Here is an 18,245-nt window from a genome sequence, read left to right on the forward strand (position 1 = left end):
TGTTACCAGTTGTCTGTTAAGTGTAATTGTTAATTGTTAATTGTTAACTCTGATTGTTGATTAGTTCTAAATAAACTATTGTTCGTTAAAAACACCAAGAGTAGTTCCTTACGCACCTATCACCATACCACCTCAGCACGAACGCCGTATAGATTGTTTTCACCTGTTCGATTCGTGCTAGATTTGACTAAAATACTCATGCGAAGTTATTGAAAATATAAAATCCGAATTAACATCCAGTTTTCAACAACCTGTCTAAAGATACCGCTCACAAACAAGCTATCATTTCTTGAAACAAATATATAAGATTTATTTACGTTATCAATTTTGTCGTGTGTCGAAATACAGCCCACTCAAAACATTCTATGGACCAAACGAAAAAATTGTTGACATTGATTGTCAACAAGTCCTACAAACTAGGATCTTTCATATTTCTTTCGCTTTTGATAATTAGACACAACCTCCCGCTAGCCGATGAGTCATTCTGCTATATTTGGCTTATCCTTTGTTATTATACAAATTACTGCCATTGTTCACGGCTGATCTACTAATTCGTTTGGTGACTGGACACTACGTTAGATATTTTAATCAAATAAACTCATAATTGTATCGATGAAATACTTCCTATCAGTACAATATACGATCCAAAATTTAAACATCCTGCTTCAGGGCGACATATCCAGTGAATTAACGGCGCCTGAACAATCCCTTAAAACGGATAAATCTATAACTTTATTATCTAATTTCAACCTAATATCCACAAACTGATCAACATAATTTCACTATGCCCAAAAAGAATCGCCTTGCAAATGATATCGATATTTACGACATTTCTTTGCTATATTAATATAGTATTATTTGTTATAGATCCAGACCACCGACCTCGACCAGGGCTATCAAAATTCGCCTTCGTCATGGCCAATAACCAATATAATATTAACTACGATAGAAACTGTCATTGTTAATTTAACACTAGCTATCGCTGCTATAATACGAATAGCCTGTATACATATTAAATAAACTGTAATAAATAACTTATTATTTTTAAATACACCCTGTCTTATTTATCTACACCTTCCTTTGTCTTACGTCCACCTTGACCTACGCATTGTCATGTAAAATTCGTGATAAAAAAGGATTTTTGCAATCCACTAGCGATAAAAAGTTCGCGTACAAGGTAAATAGCGGGCAAAAGAACGGTATAAAGCATAAAGTGTAGAGTATAGTAGCATCGCAGAAAAAGAAAAATCAACAGCTTGCTCGGTCATTGCGCAGCAACAGATCGAGCAACGATACAAATGATCATGGAAGTGCGTTTCTGCTTCCCGGTCTGTTCGAACTATGACGATTTGTCTTTCTGATCTTTCCGACTCGACCGTTGCACCGTTCACTCGACCATCGACCATAAATTGTTTCGAATTTTCTAGAGAACGGACACTTGAAACTACGTGCTTGCGGTACATTCGATAGCCAGAACAGAGGGATCCTTCGTGAGCCTGTTTTCGTCCTGCGAGACGAGCAAATTATTAGAAATTTCCTGATGCAATTGTACGCGGTTTTATGCAACTTTGATTATACACGTGAACGATATTTGGCACAGAGGAGTAACATTTTCGGGGTAACATTTGCGCACTAATAGGTTCCCACGTAGCTAAAATAAAGCAAAAGTTGCGCGAAATTAACGGATGACAATTGAGAAATTTCTTGGGTGATCTACGTTTATTACGAAATGGTTGGATGCGAGAATCGATATCTGGTAGCATCTAAGTTGTCCGAGAGAGTTTCACGATAAAGGAACAGATCTCTGCCGATACTCTCTATCCGACTATCGTAGCAGATTTGCGTACTTTTGCAAGGTTCTCCAAATTAATACAAATTTCTAACTACCGTAACATCGAGATATTATACATCGTAAGGCAAAGTTAAGGAGAGTGGCGATGACCTCGGAAACGCGAAAAATATCTCAGAAGATAGAATTTTGGTGGCGCGAAGGACAAATGTTCGCGATGGTTTTTGCCAATAGCGATTCTGATTCTCCCTTGACGTGTCTGCTCGACGCCACTTCCGGCATCGTGACAACCACCGTAAGCCCTAGGACGCCCTTACAGCCTCCTTTACATCGCATATGCCCTTCTCGCTGTTGATGAAAATCCAATTTGTGAAATTAGACGTTTGCTCGCTTTGAGACAAAGTAAACCGCGTTTCTCACAGGTGTTCGGCAGATGGCGATGATGAGATATAGTGCAACAAAGTGAAATTTTACGCGCGTAAATCTAACAGGATTATAATGTAACAGAAGCACAACAAAGAGGAAACTTGTGATGAAAAAGGAAGAATATATTACCAGCGAAACTCTTTTGCTCCATTTTCTTTCGTAGAATTATATTTCACTTGCGAGTATTATAGCAGGTCTGCCTTTGATACAAAAATCATAAAAGGTTTACGTATCTGCACGTATATTTACGCTGTATGAACGACACTCGAGTATTACACGCATGCATTATCGACAAATCGATCCACGTTCGAGATAAGAGTTCCTCTTTGATACTTATGGTATAAATAACGAGAAATTATCAGGAAGTATGTTACAGTGAAACTGCTCGTACTTCGTTACTTTTACTCGCATGTATGACACCTACAACGATATTCTTTGTTGAATCAATAAATAAAAGCGCTCCCCAGCGTACGTACAAGACTAGATCTTGAAATATAAGAATCGACGTAACAATAAGACTAAAAAAGTTCGAAATGAAAATAATTCGCCGAAACGGCAAAAAGAAAATACCTGACACAAAAATAACGATACGGTAAATCAGCGTCCCGTTTTAATTTTCATCGATCAGTCGTCCAGCAAGCGATATGTGTCAAGCAGCAACGGAGACAAGGTAACAGAGACGAAATATTATCGAGTTAACGCACGCGAAGTGGTCGCAGGAATGGCTGACGGGTGCGAGAGTGTAATGCACTTACGTCACGCGAATTTCAGACGAAACAACTGGTGGTGTAACGAAAATTTAGCGTCGCAACCGAATGTGCTAAATATAAAATGGATGGCTGTTGACCGAAAGAAAAATGCTCGACGATACGGTGCCGCCGTTTGTTCTCTTACAAGATTGAACGTCCACGGTCGACCCATTTACCAGACCCTCCTCGTTACACGAAGAGACGAAATCACCAGTGCTATTTAATCGTGCGAATTATATCACGCGTATCTCGCGAATTATTACACGACAGTGATAATAAGGCAAATCTAATAAAATTTACTTCTCATTAAAAAGTCGTACCAAAACAATTATTTATTAATTGATTTATTTATTAATTCTTAAGAAGATACATATAAATAAGAAAAAATGGTAAAATTTGATTAGTATAATAAAAGTAATATATGCCTATGATCATTCTAAAATATAAAAAGTGAAATAGTCTTACGTTCATTGGTATATTTTAAGAACACATACATCTTTTAACGATAGTTGCAATGTAACATCATTTTTATATTACACGCAAGGTATGGCAAGTATTCCTGCTCTAAGGCACAATTTGAAATCAACAACATTCAGTTTAACAAATTATAACTTCTATTCGTTTTCCATCATGGAATAACGCGGTGGTGTCTTCCATATTGCACTGGACGTGCATTGTAATCTACTCCTATCTATATTTTCAAACATTTCAGTTAAATCTGGTGTGCACATTCTTCTATCAAAGAATTTATAGACTGCTTTCTTCGGAATTTATCGTTGCATTGCAAGTTCATTTTCGCGTATGTATGCTAAAATTGATAAAAATTCGAGTACTCCATGCATTATAATGTTTATTAACTCATTAAGTAAAACAACACTTACATTGCGCCTAATGTGGAATTGTACGCCTTGGTCTGGCTTCATCGTCCGATGTGTCGTCGTCAGGTTTACTGTGCAAAACAGAAGTGGACCTTACTGTTTGGAGCTATATTTTGGATAAAATATCGAATGAATAATAGCTTGTGTTTTTATAACAGAAGAATACTTTGATACTGTTTGTAATGTTACCTGCGATGTCATCATCTGAGTCTCCTTCTTTTGTTTCGCTAATAAGATTTTTTTTGCTTTTTCGACAGATCTTCATGCCAGTTTTTGAACAATGGCTTTTTCTGAAATTTTTTCTTTTTCAAAGGCCTCGATTCTCCTTCTTACGGGCACATTTTTCTTCATTTCATTTTGAATGTCCTGTTTCGTCATGTTTCTATTAGACATTTCCCTTTCACGGGATGGCTCATCTTCTGCGAATAATTCTTCGAACTCGGTGAGTCCAATAGCTTGATTCAGCTGCTGAACCTCCTCCTGCAGAGTTATTGGCGACCGTGATGTAAATTTAGGTTCATTATTTTTTCCTATACTACTAGCCAAGTTTTTATTAATTACTACCATTTCGTTTGATTTTATTGGTGATAAAGGTTCTACAATTGCGGTAGCGTCCATCATCTTCTGCGTATAAGTAGAATTGATGTCCATCGTGGAATTCATAAGAGGAGTAAATTTCTCAAGTGCATTCTCGCACATTGAAGGATCTTCAATATCATTTCTTGCTGATGGAATTACTGTATCATCAATAATATTAGAATATTTACCCTTCGTGTTTTCACTCCGTGAAAAAGTTCTCTTTATATTACTATCTCTTGTTGTCATTGAAGACTTTAATGGTTCAATCCTTTCTGGCTGTTTTGCATCTTCTTTTGAAATTGTTTCGCTTAAAACATTCTTTTTTGTTTTACTATGTTTTGTAGGACCTTTTGTGTTTTTTTCATCTGAACTACTTCTAGCACTTTCCTTTTTTTTAGGTCGGCCTCCACGTTTCCTCTAAAAATTTAGAATATATTTAACAACGTTATAGTAGTATTTATATACACAATGTACATACAATTGTATAAGCAATTAGATTTTGACGCATTAATTAACCGATATCAAACATTATTGGATACTACATATAAGGGTTAGTATTGATTAGTAACATAAGATATGGGGTAAGATTGAAAGTATTAAATTTCATCATAATATGACACAAACATTTACATTACTGTCATCATCAAGAGTTAGCCTTCGTAATTTTGTAACAAGTGACATTGACTGCTGCTTTTTAATATTAATTGCAGCTTTTATTGCAGCCTTTCTTTTTGTTCGGTCAATTGTTGTTTCCAGCACATCCCCAGTTTTTACATCTTTATTTTCTGTTTTATCATGTACTGCTGAATCTGTTACTGTATTGTCAGTATTGATAATATCATTTTCTGGGATAGTCTCTTTACGGCGATAACCTTTTTTCTTCAAAACCTTCGGCCTCTTTGTAGTTGAAGGGCCAGGGACTGATTGTGGTATTTCAGCAATTAAACCATGTAAATAATCCAGAGTGTCTTCAAGCTGGTTGTTAATATATTTTTTAACATCCAAGGAATAATTATGTATATTCGATATATCTTTGGTAATCATTTCTTTAATCTCCTTCTTTGATCGAGTATCCATATTTAAAATCTACGAATAAATGATATATATTTAATATATACATTAAACTATACTTTTTAATAATACATACCATAATTTAATATTATGGTTGAAATTATGACGTATATAGCAATTAATACATACACATGTGTTTAGTTCTATTAACTTAGAAGCACATGTAAATTAAGAAAAAATATATATATATGAAACAATAATAAAATAATGAAGTAACATTGAGAATAGAATCTAGTTTAATTACACATATATACCCTTTTAATAATTCCGTTCTTATAAATTTTATTAAATTTACAGTGAAGCTTACAATTACACTAATGCCAATGAATATTAACGTATGCGTTTATTATTACACTAAATAAAAATGAAAGTAATGCAATGAAAAATACAATATACCTTAATGAAAATAAAATAAATAAATAGCGAAGTATTTATTAATATTATTATATAGCATTATATTATATTATTATAATATTTATTAATATTTACTTACCTTTTACGTTTGCACAAAAACTATAAAATTTTAAATATAAAGAGAGATTTATAACAGAGATAAAGCAAGTCACAGAAATTAGTGTCTTTCAATGGCAAAAATGCGTTAAAGGAAGTGAAACGATAATCTCCGTCTCGCGTCACAAGCGGAACTGTGTCAGTTTTGCTCCTTGAAAGTACACGTAGCGGTACATGAGCTAGAGAACATTTCAAATCATGTTGTTGTTTTTTTGCTTCGGAGTATCAAGATCGTGAGGACATACATAATATATTAATAAATAAACTCCGGGCAAAACAATGTCGCCGTTACGTTACCATCGAACCGTCGAACCGTCGAACAAAGACGAATTTGAATTCTCCGACTCTCCCCCGATCTGTTTATACTATACCAGTTTAAACGGACGCAATCGTAAAGAGTTCACGAGAGTTATGGATCAGTATCTACGAGTATCTACCGTCTTTGCGAACATTATCTATAATTATTTATTTAATCATTTGAAAATATACTTGAAGGTTTCAACAACGAGCAATCTTGTCTAATAAATCTCACGATCAACCATCCTCTACACACAAGTCCTCTGCAAACATAACGACTTTTCAGTTCAATTTGAATCGTTGCGTTCAACGCCATCAGGGTGTCCTGCATAACGCGGGCATCCGACTAGGTGCTGATACCACATACAAGAACAAGTCGAATATGTGAAATAAAGCTTTTTAGCTTAAGGTCCCGTTTTGAAAAAAATACAGTTTGAACATGTTCGGTTGGCAATTGGCTTAATACACGCGTATGATAAATAATAAGATTTATTACATGATTTTACAAAATTTGTTAAAATTGATTAAGAAGTTACTTTCAAGAAGTAATATTTACATAATTGTAAATTGAACCCTATGTTTAGCAAAATTAGGCATTCTTAAGTATTTGTTATTGTAAATTACTATTATGCTTCGCCAAGTGTGATTGGCTATTTCTGGAACACAGCGTCCATCGATGTCTTCAATGAAAGAACATAAGTTTAATAACCTAACTTATCGACGAAATAAATCCCTGGCCCCCGGGTACCGTGTTAGGAAGCTTCCGTGGTAATTCTTTTAAAAGCAATTAACGAGTGATCTGTTCGCGAATTTTTGTATTGTATTATATATTATGTGGCATCATGATATCATAAGAAATACAAGTCATTATGATTTCTTCGTACTATTTCACAGATGGAGTGTGCAAATTTGACTTTACAATGAACAAAGTCAAACGTGACAATGACAAAATTGTATGTGGCAAAACTGGATACCTCAATGTTATACAGTGTGTCAAGAAAGTGTTTGTTGTCATCTTACGTCTTTGGGAGGTAATTCTACACCTTCGGATTTGCGAAGATCTGTTGAAAAAGAGGATCAAAAAGCAAAATTGACCTCGAGCATTCTATTGCACGTATTGCGTGTTTGTGCGCGTATTTATCCAGCGATGTATTGCAAAGAACAGTTTGTCCAATAGGGGTTTCACACGCAGCAGTGGGAAAAATAATACTCTCACCCTGAGAGAATTGACCGGCGAGGGCGCGGCAGAGGCCATGCAACTGCTGGCAACTCAGCGCCCCGGGGCAGCAAATCAGCCCGGCAGGGGAACCGGACTGTCTGGCACGGCGGCTCCGGCGACGAGGCGCGGTGTAACGTGGCCGCATATCGCTCCATTAGGGGGTGTATTGAGAGCGGAGGGGGTGTATCCCTCACACCAGTTCCCGGGCCCCTCTAGATCGCTGCCGGGACGGTCATCATGGAGGTTTTAGTCCGTTGGCGTCCGCCACTACCACGCCGCTTTTTCCCAGAAGCGACCTGGAGCCCTCCACGTTAATAAAAAAAAAAAAAAAAAGTGGGAAAAATAATACGCCAAAAAGGTGTACGTTATAAGGTTCGCCGTGTGCGAAATTATGTCGTTTGACGAATATTCGATGGTTAGCCGCTAAGAAAATTATAACGCAATCCTTGGAAATATCTTGTTTACGGATGAGAGCGATTCTTCCGATAGCAATGTTCTCGATCGTCAGACTGCAAAGATTTAGGCTTGTGAAAGTTCTCACATTATGATACAATGATACAGAGATTCAAGCAGGCTCGAGCAAGTTTGATTTATTCCACAGCTCGCTTTAACGTGTAGATAAAATCAATTTGAAAATGGAATAGATATCATATGTTCGCGAGCAGCCAGAAAACAACACTGACGTTATTTCGTATCGCATCTGACTTTAAAAACGAACATAAAATGAAAATAAACGGTTTTTCATACAAAAATGCATACTTGTTACGATGCATCGTGAGTAGCAGAGTAACGCATATGTTCGTGTATTACAGCATGAACGTATTAATGAATAAATAATATATATATATTACATTAAAATTTTTAATATTTTTATAATTTAATAATAATAATAATTACTATATTTATATAAGTATTATAAATAAAATATTTATAATAATATTATTAATATCTTTTTATTAGAACTAAAAATATAATTTAAAAATTTTTAATATTTTTATAATTTAATAATTATATTTATTCAAATATTATAAATAAAATATTTATAGTAATATTATTAATATTTTTTTATTAATATTAAAAATACAATCTTAAAATTTTTAATATTTTTAATTTTATAATATCATTAATATTTTTTATTTATATTAATATATAATTGAAATTTTTGATATTTTATAATTTAATATATATATATCATAAATAAAAAATTATTAAATTATATATTATACAATTTATATTATAGTAATTTCCATTTTTTCAAAATAAAAAAATTGTATATTAAACAATTTAAAAATAAAGGGTAGAATATTTAAGTATTAATATTTTATAATTTAATTTCATAGATAATTAAATATTCATAGTAATATTATTATTTTTTATTAATATTTTAAAATATTATATATATATATATATATATGTCGGGTTTACATTAGAATTAGGGTTAGGGGCGTGAAAGGAATCTTCGTTTGGGTTACACGTTGTCGTTATGCAATAGAGAAGACATTGACTAGTGCAAATACGATTATTACAGAACCGGACAAGTAACCGTGGTAGTTAGGTACTCGAAAAACTAATGACAATGATCCTAGGTTCAATAACGAATCCGCGGTCGACGGGATGATAGATGAACGTACTCACAAAATCAAAGTCGGACGCGCAATATTCACTGATCGTAAAGAGTTACTCCTTTCATCAATGAGATCGCGAGCGAGAATGCCTTTCCCGTCCCGATGATGCCACAGAGGAAAACTATAATGGGGTGTGTCTAAGGATACGAGATCATCGGGTTCGTCGAGAAAAGCCTTTGTTCAGAAAGTAAGGGAAATTGGCGTTGCTACTAATTGGTCAATCTCCATATCGGTGGTTAGAAAAAGATGATAGCCGCCCTCGAGGGAAAGTTGCTAGTGGGAGACGCCGCTCGTTGAAAAATATGTCTCCCCTATCTTCCCGTAGTTGGGACAAAGACTGTTTGTCTGTTTGAAGGACTTTAGTTAACTAAACCTTAAGATTTATAACGGGCCCTCGGGCTAGCCGAACATGTACTGCGGAGACGCATCGACATCTGGCAATCATCTTACTTGAAGAATAGGGTCTGCGTGTGGCGAGCCACGGGACAGAAACCGTTGGAATGTTTACTGTCGCGTGTCGCCACGAATATTTCTTTTAAGGAGAGCTATAGAATTACTCCATACCTTTGTTAAACAAAGCGTTCATCCCGTAACCGCGGCTACGTTCGGCGACTGACTGTGGCCTCGAGCCCAAGCTCATTATCACAACTCTCGAACAATTACAATCGGATTGAATAACTACAATTGTTCAATTACAGACTCCGGTGTTCTTTCATCTCCGACATATATATATTTTTTACATTTGTAGTTGCGCACAGATTTTATTAAAGAAAAGTGTTAACAATGTGTTTTCATGATTTATTTCTCGCGACTGACTTCCATTAATCCCTAATATTCCTGTCGCTATACGCGTGTAAATCTAACATGGCTGCTCATAAATGTCATCAGTAAAGTTATAGTGACGGGTCTTTAGTTTTGTTTAATATCGAAGTAATTTTCCGTCTGCCGCTCGTTTTTCCTTATTCTACCGCAATTAGAACATTTATTTATTAATATTGCTGTAAAGTGACAAAAGTATTGTTCGTGTGAATATACGTATATATATATATATATATATATTTATGTTGTGTGTCATTTTAATATGGCTAATGTTTTGTAATTCTTCGATTGCGTTATTTATTGTCTTGAGTAGTTTATTTTATAGAGTATTCGATAATATAAAACATACGCGCACACATACACACATATATATATATATATATATATATATATATATATATACGTATTCATATGCATATTTCTCCTGGCAGTGTAGTATTCATACGAAATGAGATGTCAATTATTTATTTATCCTTTACCGGAATGTAGGCTAGTTTTAAGTATGTATCTTAGATTATCGATTTGAATCAATAATGTAGAATGCGCATACATTAATAGTAGTTTAGTTTAGAATATAATTTATATATTTATATATAGACATGCATGTTCCGTAATATAGTTCTTATTTTATAATTCTTTACCGGAATGTAGGCTAGTTTTAAGTATGTATCTTAGATTATCGGTTTGATAGAATTCGCACACATATATATATTTCTGACAATGTAACCTTCATTTCTTTAATAATACAATATTGTATGTTTTATGTATTCGTTAAACTATTAGTTTTTGACTTCATGTATACTTATATTTCATAAATTGATAATATTGTATTTATTGCATAGTATTGGAAGCACTGTCTCTAATATTTACTAGGTTATTACATGTTCGGCATATATGTTTATACTTATATGTAACTCTCCAAATTGATTGATTGAAATATATTTATATATATATATATATTCCTGGCGTTTCAATTATTTTCCCCTTTTGTAGTTATTCTTATTTCCTGGTTCATTTAGAATTGTGTGTATATGTATTTTGTTTATTGGTTGGATCTGTTAATCGCCCTCGTTTTGTTAATCCTTCCTTTCGTTTCGTAGTGCCGTGTGTTCCTTTGTGCATTCAAATCCTTATTCGCGTGTTTTGTATAGAATGGTTTTCTTGTTCTTGTTACGGCGCGTGCGGAGCGCGGGACGTGACATCCCCGCCCTTGGAGTTCAAATTTCCAAAGGAAATTTGACTGATGGTATCTCTGAGTTCGCTCAAGGCGGACGTAGATGTCGTTGGTAGTTGAGTGACTACCGGTGTTATCGATATCCCTTGAGGTTGTGCAGTTTGATCATCGATATTTCGTCTTCTTTTGAGGTATAGTAGCGGGTGGGTGACTGAGCCGCATATTGCTCCTAATAGGGCGATTCCGCATTCGTAAGTTTCACGTAACTGGTATCCGTGTGCGGCTATATATCTTATTGTCTTGATTAGTTTAAATATTGCGAGTATTCCAAATATTGCTGCACTGACAGTTCCAAATTCCATAAAACCAGTCCATAAGCTTGATACGGTATTTTTCGCTATTGTCGTTAATGTGTTTTGTCCATCATTCCCAGGATGTTTACTGTTCCAGGGACGATTGTTTTTCCTGTTGCTCCTCTGGCCAATGCGTTCAAGCCTGCAGATTTTCTGCCGGGAACATGACGTGGTCCCGTAGTGCATCGAGGTCTTTTGGGTATACATTCCGCTCGTGGCCAACGACGATGGTGCTGAATATCGCCACGTTTGGCGCACGTCCGGGCGGAGTTCCTGTGGTGCGATTCCTTTGCCAAACGGGTAGTTCCGAGTAGCATTTTGTTGTATGTCGTACCTTTACTTGTACCGGAATGCATTTGACTATATGGACCGCTTCTCCTGCGATCAAAGCCATGTGTCCTGGGTTTTGGTTATGATGTATGCAAATTCGTCGGGCGGTAAGTTTGCCAAGCTTAAAGCGTTCTCTATTAGTTTCTTCTGTGTGGTGTATCTTTGTGTCAGTGTATCATGGTATAATGTTTTCATTTCTCGAGTTTATCAGAAATAGGAATAACCTTTTATAGAAAAAGAAAATTTTATATTTATATATATTTGTTAAGGAAATTCGAGGATATGGGAATACAAATTATTGCCTACATTTCCCACACAACAGTTATACATCTATATTACTCTCTGAAGAACGTCTTGCACGCACGCTGGTCGCCAACCGACTATCCTAGATTCTTCTAACATCTGGCAACAGTCTTTTGTCACCACTAAGACCTTGACGCCCTCTGGCCCTTACACACACACTCTCATGTACAGTGTAAATGTATCACTTCCCTAACAATGTTATATTTTTTTTCTTTCCTTTTTTCTTCTTCCCCTTTTTCTTTTTTTTTTGTTTTTTTTATTGTTAAAACCTTTGTTTTATTTTAGGTTTTACGTACTTGTTATCAGTGAAAATAAATATTATGAATACTACTTGGATTGTAATTATATACATATATGCGTACGTATTGGTAAGTAGTATAAATGAGATTTGTTTTATTGTTATAAATATATAAGTATATATCATCAATAGGAATAAATATCACAAATGTACCTTGTTTTCGAGTATATATACATATATGCGCGTGCAATGGTAAATATGACGGCTTATTTTTATGAGTCACTTGCATTATCAATGGAAGTGAATGTTATAAATATCGCCTACTTTACAACATGCGTGTATATATATATAGTGATGAACATAAGTGAAAATTATATGCATAGTTATAAATGTTGTTTGTTTACAGGTGGATAGCATCAGTGTTTGGTTTCGTGAGTGGCGTACAAATACTTTGCAGTTCCACTGTGTGGATTGCTATTCATGTTTTTCCATCCGTCGTTCAGAAAATGGTTGATGAGTTCGCCACCAGTTCTGTACACACATATAAAAATAGTTAATGTATATATGTAGTATCGTGAGTGAGAGGCCTGGGAGTTGGCGGGTGAACCGCGTGGAATGTCGCGAGAGCCGAGGCGTTTGTTTTTGATCGCGTAGTTTTGGAAGGAGGAGACCTACGTGATCTTGGCCACGAGCGGTTGCCAAGGGACGGGAGAAAAGGAATCAACAAACGGAGTTTGCGAGTGGCGTTGCCGAGAGAGTGTTGATTGCATTTTGTGAAAGTCGAGTCGTTATCTGATTATTTAGTTGTGCTGTTTTCTGTACGTTTGGTGTGAATAGTTCAGGTTGAACAACAATCGTCTTTTTCTGTCCGATTAACATCTGTATCACCCATTCCTTGTAAATATATTATATCACGATATTACATTTTTGGGGGCTCGTCCGGGATTGGACAAGACAGAAAACGAAACGGTTTAACAGAGCTATTCCAGCTAGTTGTGAATTTACCGGTACGCGGTGCGATAAAAGACGATATCGTTGACTGTTTAAGTTTGTGTAGTGTGAAAAATGGCAAACGTTGGGGACGAACGATTGTCGGGTGAAGAGGGTTCGACGCTGGAGGAGCTGAGGAGTAAGCTCGCGCGAATGAACCTCCCTATATCTGGTGCGAGGTCAGTGCTGATTGCAAGGCTGAATCGGGCGTGTAGGTCTGGACAATCGTATCCTAAGGGATCGACGGGCGGTGAAGAGCTAACCGGTCAACGAGATTTAGGAAATGTACAGAGAGCTGAGCGTGATTGTAACGAAGATGAAAATTTTGAGAAAATGAATACGAAGGAGTTGAAGGAGCGCCTCGCTAGTTTGGGTTTAAAAACGACGGGAAGAAAAGTAGAATTACGCGCACGGCTACAAGCGGCCATGGATGGTAATGACATATCGTCGGAAGAAGAAAGCGATGACGAAAGTGAGTATGAAGATGACAAAAAAAAACGCAAGAGGATACAAGAGAGGTACGCGAAGGGTGTATCAGGACCGTGATGAATATTGTCGAAGGGCATGTGTTGGTTCGACACTGAGTTTTAGAGACGTCGAAGATGCATTAGAGTCGTTTAGTGGCAACAAAGGTGAAAATGTCGAACGATGGTTCGAGTCGTTCGAGGAAGTCGCTGATTCGTGCATGTGGTCGGATGGGCAGAAGGCAGTCTACGCGAGGAAGCTGCTGAAGGGATCAGCGAAAATATTTGCGAGCTTCGAGTGTCATGCCAGGACTTGGCATGAGTTGAAGAGGGGGCTAGTGAAAGAATTTTCGAGGAAAGTCAACAGTAGGCAAGTACATCAGAAACTTGAAGAAACAAAAAAGGAGAGTGATGAAGCATGTTTGGCTTACATGTACCGCATGCTCGAAATAGCCAACCATGTGGACATAGAGGAGGAAGCAAAGGTGGAACACATCGTGGATGGAATAATAGACGACGAGAACAATAAGGCTATATTGTACGGCGCTACATCAATCAAAGAGTTGAGGAAGAGGTTAGTGATGTACGAAGAGCAGAAGAGTCGCAGAATAAAGTCGATTGTGAAGCCGGCTAAAACCCAGAAGAACGGGAAGCCCAGTCAATCTGTAGATGCAATGAAGAAAAGAAGATGCTTCATTTGCGGTAGTGAGGATCATCTAAGTGTTAAGTGTCCGGAGAGGGGAGAAGGTGTTAGGTGTTCCGAGTGCAGCGGATTTGGACATATTGCAGCGAGGTGTACGGCACGACCGAAAGAGACTTGCGTAGTGTCAAGATCCGAAAAGGGGAAGTATGTGAAGGAAGTGGCGATAGATGATTGTAGGTTTGTGGCACTAGTGGATACGGGTAGTGATCTCACGTTCATTCGATCAGACGAGTATGCGAGGTTAGGGTCACCACCCCTAGGTAAATGCACGCTTAAGTTCGACGGTGTTGGTTCCGCTGGCAATGAGACCTGGGGTGAATTCACCAAGGTAATGACGGTTGATGGGTGTAAACTGCCAATCACTTTGCACGTTGTTTCAAACAAAATATTGACGAAGCACGGCCTGTTGTTAGGCACTGATTTTCTGGATCAGGTAGAGTTACGGGTTAAACGAGGCGAAGTGACTTTCTTGCGGCTTGACGAACAGACTAACAAAGACGTGCCGGATGTGTTTAGAGTTAACGTGGTAGAACAGACCGACGAAACAGACCTAACACACGTACGGGAACCGCATTATCGTGAAGCGATTCGCGATATCGTTAGGGGGTATAGGCCGGAGAAAAAGCGGGACGTTGGGATAACGGCAAAAATCGTTTTAAAGAGTGACAAACCTGTGGTTCGAAGGCCGCGAAGATTGGCGCCTTCGGAGAAAAAAGAGGTGGACGAGTTGATGGAATTATGGACAAATGAAGGCACAATAAAACCGTCAAACTCAGAATATGCAAGTCCCATAGTTGTAGTTAGAAAGAAAGATGGTTCTATCAGAGTCTGTGTTGATTTTCGCGAGCTTAATGAACTTATTGAGTGTCCACATTTCCCATTGCCTTTAATTGATGATATTTTAGATGCATTGCAAGGTACTCAGTTTTTCACAACGTTGGATTTAAAGAATGGTTTTTTTCACGTGTGTTTAGACAAAGACAGCCGAAAATATACATCTTTCGTTACGCCATCGGGGCAATATGAATTTTTGAAGTTGCCGTTTGGTTTAAAGATTTCACCCATTGTGTTTCAGAAGTATATTTCGATGATCTTTAAGGAACTAGTAGGTAAAGGTATTGTTATCGTGTATATGGATGACATTATTATTCTTGCAAAGAATTTAGAGGAGGCGTGGGAACGTTTGCAAATGGTCATAGAGTTAGCTGAGCAGTATGGGCTAATTATAAACTGGGGAAAATGTCGTTTTCTGCAGCAGGAAATTGAATATTTGGGGTATATAGTCTCAAAAAATACCATAAGGCCGTCTACACATAAAACTAGGGCAGTAGCAAACTTTCCCAAGCCAACATCTGTTAAAAAGGTTCAGAGTTTTTTGGGACTTACGGGGTACTTTCGAAAATTTATTAGGGGATACGCGAAGATTGCTAAGCCTTTCACGGATTTGTTGAAAAAGGAGGTAAAATTTCAGTTCGGCGATCGAGAAGTAGAGGCCTTTGAAATCTTGAAAACAGCGCTTGTCAACGAACCAGTGTTAAAGTTGTATAGAATGGGCGCGGAGACTGAGTTGCATACAGACGCGTCCGCAGAGGGTTACGGAGCAATTTTAATGCAACTAGATCTGGACGATGGAAAATTCCATCCGGTCTACTTTGCCAGCGGAAAAACAACTCCCGCCGAGGCAAAGTGCACCAGTTACGAACTGGAAGTACTAGCAATTGTAAAAGCGTTGAACAAGTTTAGAATATATCTGTTAGGTATGCCGTTTACTATCGTCACGGATTGCCAAGCGTTTGATATGACAATGAAAAAGAAAGATTTGTGTGCGCGTGTAGCCAGATGGGCCTTGTTACTAGACGAGTTTAAGTATCAGGTGTGTCATAGGCCAGGTAAAAGCATGCAGCATGTGGATGCTCTGAGTAGAAACCCCCTGCCGAGCACTATGTATGTAACGGAAAGTGAAGACGGGCTGATTGCACGGTTGAGAAGTGCACAGAACAAGGACGTTGAAGTCCGTAGGATTTTAGACGCCGCAACGTGCAATCAGGTCGATGGGTATGTAATAAGGAACAATATTTTGTATAAAGAGTGTAAGGATGATGTGTTAATAGTAGTACCGAAGGCTATGCAGGTTCAGGTAGTCAGGCAGGCGCACGAGCGTGGGCATTTTGGGGTCACCAAAACAGAAGCTATAGTCAAGAAGGACTTTTGGTTTAAGGGGCTACGTGAAAAGGTCGAGCATGTGGTATCTAACTGTCTCGATTGTATCCTAGCCGAACGAAAATTGGGCAAGCAAGAGGGATATCTAAATCCGTTAAACAAAGGTGACACACCGTTAGACACTTACCATATTGACCATGCGGGCCCTATGACAGCTACAAAGAAAAGATACGCACACATCTTTGTAGTAGTGGATGCGTTCACGAAGTTTACGTGGCTTTATCCTACTAGATCTACTGATACCGCGGATGTTATCGATCGACTGAAGAAGCAAGCGGCTGTTTTTGGGAACCCACGACGAATTATCTCTGATCGGGGAACAGCGTTCACATCCAACGCGTTCCAAGAGTATTGCGAAGAAGAAAATATAAAGCATTTATTAGTCACGACGGGGGCGCCGAGGGGGAACGGGCAGGTAGAGAGGGTAAACAGGACACTCATACCTTTACTAAGTGAACTGACTGCCCCTAAACCCGATGATTGGTATAAACATGTCGACCAAGTACAGATATACCTGAATTTTACATTAAACAGGAGCACGGGAAAAACTCCTTTCCAGCTACTTGTCGGGGTCGAGATGCAAACTAAAGAAGACCCACAGATCCGAAAATTGGTTGAAGAAGAATGGGTGGTGGAATTCGAAGAGCAACGTCGTGAACTGCGTGAGGACGCGAAAAAGAAAATTGCTGCTACTCAAGAGGAAAATCGGAGGCACTACAACAAAAGAAGAAAAGGTGCGAAACAGTACCTAAGTGGAGAGTTGGTGGCCATAAAGAGAACGCAGTTTGGCCCAGGATTAAAACTGGGAGGAAGATTTTTGGGTCCGTACCGGATAGTGCGAGCAATGCGGAATGATCGCTACATTGTGGAGAAGGTAGGAGAGCATGAGGAGCCAAAACGGTCATCAACTACTGCTGATTTTATGAAACCTTGGGTCATAAACGCCGAAAGTGACGCATCTGATGACAGAGAGATAGAAGGCAACATCTGAGGGCAGATGTTATTGCAGGATGGCAGAGTGTAGTATCGTGAGTGAGAGGCCTGGGAGTTGGCGGGTGAACCGCGTGGAATGTCGCGAGAGCCGAGGCGATTGTTTTTGATCGCGTAGTTTTGGAAAGAGGAGACCTACGTGATCTTGGCCACGAGCGGTTGCCAAGGGACGGGAGAAAAGGAATCAACAAACGGAGTTTGCGAGTGGCGTTGCCGAGAGAGTGTTGATTGCATTTTGTGAAAGTCGAGTCGTTATCTAATTATTTAGTTGTGCTGTTTTCTGTACGTTTGGTGTGAATAGTTCAGGTTGAACAACAATCGTCTTTTTCTGTCCGATTAACATCTGTATCATCCATTCCTTGTAAATATATTATATCACGATATTACATATATATACTATTTATTTATTTTTTTATATATATAATTTTCGTTTGGATCTGTTCCTTTGTACGAATACTGTATCCCTGTATATAATATAATATGTATAATATGTTATAATTATGTTAGTTGTTATTTAT

General features: G+C 37.7%; 1 protein-coding gene across 2 annotated transcripts; it reads right to left on the reverse strand.

The window, feature by feature from the left end:
• Nucleotides 1-3,348: 3,348 nt before the first annotated feature.
• Nucleotides 3,349-5,479, reverse strand: LOC143304818 (uncharacterized). 2 transcript variants are annotated; one of them, XM_076627304.1, is made up of 4 exons: nucleotides 5,052-5,479; nucleotides 4,032-4,838; nucleotides 3,846-3,948; nucleotides 3,349-3,772 (listed from the first exon to the last, which is right to left on the reverse strand). In XM_076627304.1, the coding sequence occupies exons 1-2, from the start codon at nucleotides 5,463-5,465 to the stop codon at nucleotides 4,104-4,106; spliced, it is 1,149 nt and encodes a 382-aa protein (XP_076483419.1). In that variant the 5' UTR covers nucleotides 5,466-5,479; the 3' UTR covers nucleotides 3,349-3,772; nucleotides 3,846-3,948; nucleotides 4,032-4,103. The 2 variants fall into 2 exon arrangements, with proteins under 2 accessions (XP_076483419.1, XP_076483418.1); XM_076627303.1 differs by having other exon boundaries at nucleotides 5,046-5,479.
• Nucleotides 5,480-18,245: the final 12,766 nt, after the last annotated feature.

Source organism: Bombus vancouverensis, unplaced genomic scaffold (genome assembly GCF_051014615.1).
Source record: "Bombus vancouverensis nearcticus unplaced genomic scaffold, iyBomVanc1_principal scaffold0056, whole genome shotgun sequence".
NCBI classification, from domain to species: Eukaryota; Metazoa; Arthropoda; class Insecta; order Hymenoptera; family Apidae; genus Bombus; species Bombus vancouverensis.